Source organism: Ailuropoda melanoleuca, chromosome 10 (genome assembly GCF_002007445.2).
Source record: "Ailuropoda melanoleuca isolate Jingjing chromosome 10, ASM200744v2, whole genome shotgun sequence".
In the NCBI taxonomy this organism is placed as follows: domain Eukaryota; kingdom Metazoa; phylum Chordata; class Mammalia; order Carnivora; family Ursidae; genus Ailuropoda; species Ailuropoda melanoleuca.
In genome coordinates, this window is record NC_048227.1 from 19,695,730 (window position 1) to 19,702,587 (window position 6,858).

The window sequence follows — 6,858 nt, forward strand, 5'->3', positions numbered from 1 at the left end:
GCCATTTGTATGTCATCATTGGAAAAGTGTTCATATCTTCTGCCCATTTTTTGATTTGTTTATTTGTTTCTAGCGTATGGAGTTTGAGAAATTCCTTGTAGGTCTTGGATACCAGTCTTTTATCTGTGGCGTCATTTGCAAATATATTCTCCCATTCCGTGGGCTGCCTCTTAGTTTTTTTGACTGTTTCCTTGGCTGTGCAGAAGGTTTTTATCTTGATGAAGTCNTTCTCTTGCCTTCGGAGATGTGTCATGAAAACGGTTGCTGTGGCCGATGTTGTAAAGGTTGCTGCCTATGCTCTCCCCTAGGATTTTGATGGATTCCTGTCTCACATCGAGGTCTTTCATCCATTTGGAGTTTATCTGTGTGTATGGTGTGAGAGAGTGGTCAAGTTTCATAGGTGGTCTTAGATAAGGTCCACCATTCTCCCGTGGCCCCGGCACCCGACTCCCCTGCCTCCTCTCCTAATTCCCTCGGCAGCCTTTCATGTCAGGAATAGTCTTTTATTCAATGTGAATTTACAATTAATAGCACTCAGAATAGAAAGCTAGATGTTTTTCTTTTTAAGTTGCTTTTGGTAAGCAGAGTATGGCTGCTATTCTGAAGAGTTCTTCCTTTGTCGGCTGGTTGTTTCTGTGGGAAAAAGTCTTAGAAGGTCCAGGGTCAAAAGTTCAAGGCCAGCAGAGCAGAGCAGACTTTATACCCTTTTCATTCCTGAATTCTGAGCCCTGTGAGCAGGGACCCAGGCAGTGTAGGAAGGAGGAAGGGGATGAAAGAGAGTTCAGGGAGCCCATAGAGCATGGTTGTGAGCCTCTGTTTTGCTAGTTACTAGCTGTGTGATCTTTTGCAAATACTTCTCTGAGCCTTGGTTTTCTCCACCGTGAAATGGGTTTGACAATGCCTGTCTTGAAGGGAGCCCGTGAGACTTAAATGGGACTTCAGTTTATGTGAGGGGCCTAACTTGGTGCTGGTGATGTGGGGTAAATTATACTCCTTAATTTCCCTATCGCTTTTGGGGAAGATTAGTAGGATCTCAGTACAGTTTGAAAAATACTAACGTCTCTCCTTTCCACTCACCTTTCCCAGCCCAAAACCAGGTCCCAGACCCATTGTTTTCCATTTCACCTTCTTTAGTAGCAAATTCTGCCCCCACGCTCCTTTAGTGACACTGATCTCAGCTGGTATGGGGAAGGTGGTGATGCAGTTCAGCTCTCCTTAGAGAAATCTAGCTAAGGCAACTCTTCCAGACTTAATGTACTTCTATCCAGAGCGTATCTGTTAATTCAAATGATTCTGGAATTGGTAGAAATATTTTTTAAAAATATTTAAAAAATTAAGCCCTCTAGGAGAAGCTGGCTTAGGGCAAGGGGCCATGCGGTATGTATAGGCAGATCAGTCATGTTTGGGGGTCACCCTCTTCTAGTTGTTCTTCTCCCCGATTCTTCCCGGGCTCCCAGATCATGCAGGAAGGACACAGACAAGTAGGCAGCTCAGTGGGCTTAGAGCAGCGAGTCGGTGTAGGGAGGTGGCCCCTGTTCACTGAGTTCTCTTCATATTGAACTTTTCAGACAACAGGTCTTGGGGTACCTGGCTGGCTCTGTCGGTAGAGCATATAACTCTCGATCTCGGGGTCGTGAGTTCAAGCCCCACATTGGGTGTAGAGATTAGTAAAAATTTCTTAAAATAAAAAATAAACAACAGGTCTTTAAAGGTCCATATGTGTATAAGATACTTTTTTTTTTTTTTTTAACCATAAACCTCTTGTCTGGGAATAATTTTAGATTTCCAGAGAGGTTACAGAGGCAGTGCTGGTTGTCCCCATATGCCCCTCACCCACTTCACCTACTGTCCTAGGTCCCTGGGGTGCATTTATCACAGCCAAGAAACCAACCCCGGTGCTTTACTGTGGACTAAACTCCATATTTTGTTCAGATTTCACCAGTTGTTCGACCGGGGGCCAGATTCTGTCCCAGGCTCGCTCCCATCCAGGAGACCACAGTCATCTCGTCTCCTGAGTCTCCTCTGGGCTGTGACAGTTTCTGTCCTCCCTTGTGTTTTCGCGGCCTTGATGGCTTGGGGGAGGGCCGGTCAGGCATTTTGATGGATGTCCTCAATTCACATTTGTCAGCGGCTGTTCTCCTGGTTAGACTGGGCCTGGGGCTTGGGGGAGGGAGACCACAGACGTGAAGTGCCCTCCCGCTCTTATCCTTCCACGGGGTGCATGTTATCAGCCGTGGTGAGGTTCACCTGATAAAGGCAGTGTTGGCTTTTCTTACTGAAAGGTGTTTTCTCCCTTCGTGCAGCTGTTAAAAAACCTGCTCCTGCACCCCCAAAACCGGGAAACCCCCCTCCTGGCCATCCCGGGGGTCAGAGTTCTCCAGGAACATCTCAGCATCCACCCAGTCTGTCACCAAAGCCAGCCACCCGAAGCCCTTCTCCTCCCACCCAGCACGCGGGCCAGGCTCCCGGCCAGCCCTGCACAACCTCGCAGCCCTCTGCACCCCGGAGGTACTCCAGCAGCCTGTCCCCGATACAAGCTCCCAGTCACCCGCCGCCACAGCCCCCGACGCAGGCCGCGCTGCTGGGGCACAGCAAACCGGGTAGCCAGGGCCCGTCCGCCCCCGCGACACTGCCCAGTGAGCCTGGACTTGAGCAGCCACCTCACACCCCTCCCCAGACTCCAACGCCTCCCAGTACTCCACCTTTAGGAAAACAGAACCCCAGCCTGCCAGCTTCTCAGACCCAGGCGGTGAGTAACCCCGAGATGGCGCAGCCACACGCTGGAACCTTACCAAGACCGAGACCAGTACCAAAGCCTAGGAACCGACCCAGCATGCCTCCACCCCCACATCCTCCGGGCACCCACTCGGCTGGGGATGGCACCCTCACCAACGCAGCTCCCACTGCTTCCAAGATAGTAACGGGTAAGTGAGAAATGCAGTTCGGACCTTTCCCCCATCTGCGCTGCATGGCTTCTGTACTCTCCCCTTTCGTTCAGACTTGGTTTCAGCAGGGGGCAGCAAACTATATCCACTGGCTAGATGCGGCCCGTAGCCCATTTTGTGTAAATAAAGTTTTATTGGGACACAGCCACTCTAATTTGTTTACATACTGTCTTTGGCTGGTTTTGTGCTAAGGTAACAGTTCTATAGTCCTTCCAGAGAGTATTTGGCTCACAGAGCCTAAAAATATCTACTCCCTGGCCCTTGCAGTTAGCTAGCCTCTGATTCATAGTCTCATTCTGTGTTTTAAGACCTATCACCGTTTACCTTTTTCTAAGTACAGTGACCTAATCCAGGTGGAAGGTATTGTACAACATAAGCATGAAATTCATTTCTTAGCAAATTCCTCTTTAAGATACTTATTTTCCTTCTAAAGGTAAAAATGTTCATAGTAAGTGAAGCATTCCAGGTATAACTTTAAAAACATGATCTGTGCCCATTTGGATGCTCTGGGAAGGCAGGTATTGGGGTGTGATCACATCAGAACTCCAGCCTTGAGTGGTGAGGGAGGGGAGGATCAAGAATTTCCCATAATTCCCCTGGAAACCTGTTTCGGGTGGTGGTGATTGTACAGGTAGATTTCAGTGGGCTTCCTAATGGGGTGTTTTTGTTTTTTACAGGCAGTCCAAAACATGATCATTTTATTTAATTATGATTTCTTTTAAAAATTCCACCCCAAGGGCTCTATACATTATTTGATTTAAGGATGAGGTGGATGGCTAGGGGTTTTAATGTGTTTTTAAAAATGGCACTTAGGAGCTTTGAATCACAACAGCTTAGTTTTAAATTTCCTACGTGGAGCTAGTTTTAGAGAAGAAGCTGGAATATACCTCTGGGCTGTCCAGCTGTACCACACAACTTCTCTGCTGAAATGAGCCAACGGTATCCCCCAAACTGGTACCCCAAATGATGAGGGTTAACCAACTAGTCTATCTTTCGATAACCCAGTTTTTTTTCCAGGAGTATACTGCATAAATGCATGTATGATAAATGGTTAATAATTTCTGATGACACTCCAGCTTCTATTTTTAAAAAACAAAGCCATATTGGTGTGTGTTTGTTTGTTTCCCAATAGATGCCCTCACAGGTGGGGAAGGTTCCCAGGACTAAGGTCTGTAACCCCCCCCAAGCAGCTCGCACCCCAGCTCCAGATGCTCCTGCTTAGCCGTGTTTTGCATGTGTGCTTGGGACTCTCTGAGCAGGGGCAGCTGATGACCCCCTGCCATCCGTTCCGTAGCATTAGACATTCCTTATGTCCTTATCAAAAGCATTCCGAGCTGCAGTGCTCCAGATTCAAGAGGTAGATGTCCGTAGATTGAGAACCCGATTTCAAGCTACTCTCCTAAGATACAAGGAGTGTCTTCTTTCTTGTTGGTAAGCCTTTCCTAAAGTGTCCTGCTCTTCTCAGTGATTCACCTCTCATCGACGGGCTCATCACATCCAACCAGAGAGGACTCGGGTGCAGCCAGCACAGAGAATTGTGTTCCCTGTGTCCTGAGCTTTAATTTTCTAATCGTGTATCTCAAGTGCAAGTTAACCGCATGGAGCTTCTTAATTTGATGTTCGAAATTCTCAGGACCAAAAAGAAAAAAAAAAATCCTCCTCCAAAGATCCCACACTAAATTCCTTTGCATTCCAGCATGCTTACATTTTGCTTTCTTAAACCATATGAGCTTTTCCAAGGGCGCTGTGAGGCTCGTCTGAACCCTGCCTTTGGGTCCGCATTTGGATACTGTAAGGCTCTCGTTATGTGTACTGTTACTCTCATCCGCTGAGCTGAGCCTTAAACCTTTGGCGGGCTACTTTGCCAGAGTATTCGCAGCTTTGGTCTGAGTAAGACTTTCTGGAGAAACCAGAAAGGGAAACTAGAGTGCGACCTTTAGGACAGGAGGAGGGCACAGGGATGAGTCCCCCTTCCTGACTCCTTATAACCCAGAAGCCTCGGGTTGCCCAACAGGGTGTGGAAGTCATGTACAAGAGTGAAGGGACTAAGCCCTAATCAAGGCTGAACCTTTAACACTTCAATACTTTGGACACACCAAAATTCCCCTCTCCCCGCCCCCAAATCTTTCCTTCTTTTAGACAGAAAACTACAAACCAGAATCATGTCTGTTGTTTAATACCTTTCTCACTGCAGGTGTATTTATACTGATCTGGTACAACGCTGTAAGGCTCTGNCACAGGTGTATTGACACTGATCTGGTACAACCCTGTAAGGCTCTGTACTTTATAATTATCAGGTCAGGGAAGTCTTACAGGAAAACTACTTTTCCTTAAGATATTAGCTAAGTATTTAAAAACCAATCTGTGTTATGAATTCTCCTACACTCCAGGTCAGCACAATGACATTTGGGTCGCAGAATTAAATTTTAATTGCTTAAAATCACCTGGACTGCCCCCCCACCCCCGAGAGCACACAGAAGGCCAGCATTTAGGACTCACGAACTGCTGTTATTAACCATTCCTGGATACGGCCATTGGGTATTTCGACATAACTCCCTAGGAAGGCGGTTCTTTATTACGACATCATGTTTTCATGTGCTTTCACAGACAGAATCCTAGAAACAGGTTATTTGTTTAGAGCAGTTAAACAGCAAAAAGTGGAATGAAGGCCTGGGGGTTAGGATAAACTCTCGGGGGAAATTGTTGCCATCAAGCACCTTTGGCAGTTGACCTGTGGCAGCTCAGCACCAGCCCTGGGAGAACGGAGGGATTCTGGTGTCACTGGAATCTTCTTCCTTGTCGTTACTGTAGAAAGCGCGACAAAGCGTTTAGCTTCTAAAGTAAGAGAGTTGACATCTTGCTGTTCTTAAAGGAATAGATTCTAGCCACGAGTGTTCTAATTTCAACATTTTATTAAATAATTTAGATGTATGACCTGCCATATTCANATCAGTAAGAACTGAAATTGGAATATTTAATGGTAAGGAAAAGGCACCTGATTGGCCAACGCATTTGTGCTACTTTACGATCATGTTTGTGCACTAACACCTGCTACTAACCGGGCACCCTGAACCCCACCTGCTTGCATCCCTGCTAACAGTGCATGTACTAAAGGAGGCCGGCTGCGTCCATGCTTGCTGAATACGAAGTGTGTTCACAGACGTGGGACGGGGGCTCACGGGGCTGGCCCTGTGACTTCTCTCCCTTCTGTTCTTTTCTATAGCAGGCAGGCTTGAGGGGTAGTGGGAAGAAGACATTGTAGGCTCGGACGTGCCCGAATTAGAGTTGCAGCTCTGCGTAACATGAGACAAGGCACAACCTCGCTGATCAGTTAGAGAGTGACGTTTGTGAGAGTTTCTCCTGAAGGGATTAAATCAGATAAAAGAAGAAACCATCTTACAGTTCCTCACATACGTGGGGTCCTAAGGAAATGGTGGTTCTTTGTGATCATTTTTAGCTTGGAAAAGAAATACATGCACAGAGCTATGTATTAGATTCATAGGTCAGCGCTTCAAAAATTCATATGCCCGGACCCAGCCTTCTAGAACCCAGACACAGGAGGGCTGGGGCTAGGGCATCCCCATTTAGATTCTGATGTATCACTTGGTTTTCCCAATATCGGTTCTTTCGTGAGTTAAAAAGACAATGCTCAGGAGTAGAAGATATTTCTTAGTATTTCATGATATTTCACAAGCCTGCNGAGCCTGCGGATACCCATGAGGCGTCCTCTGTACACCGTGTCACTCCCAGAACCATCCTGAAAAGCTTGACACTTTGCTGGTTCTCACAGTGTTCTTTTTAAAAACTAACCTCTTTTTGGATCCCGAAAGAAACACATTTAAAAAAAATTAAGCACAGATATCAAAGATTTGGAAACCAGAAATAATAAGAAGGTACAGTCGAAGAAGTTCAC

General features: G+C 46.6%; 1 protein-coding gene across 4 annotated transcripts in view; it reads left to right on the forward strand.

Annotated features, from left to right (window-relative positions):
* The window catches only part of LOC117804153 (rho GTPase-activating protein 17-like), a 24,184-nt gene extending 21,737 nt beyond the window's left edge, over positions 1-2,447 (forward strand). For all 4 annotated transcript variants that reach the window (XM_034670230.1, XM_034670232.1, XM_034670233.1 and 1 more), the window contains one exon: positions 2,304-2,447. In XM_034670230.1, the coding sequence (XP_034526121.1) occupies positions 2,304-2,310 (7 nt within the window). In that variant the 3' untranslated portion in view covers positions 2,311-2,447. The remainder of the gene's footprint in view (positions 1-2,303) is intronic.
* The last annotated feature ends 4,411 nt before the right edge of the window (positions 2,448-6,858 follow it).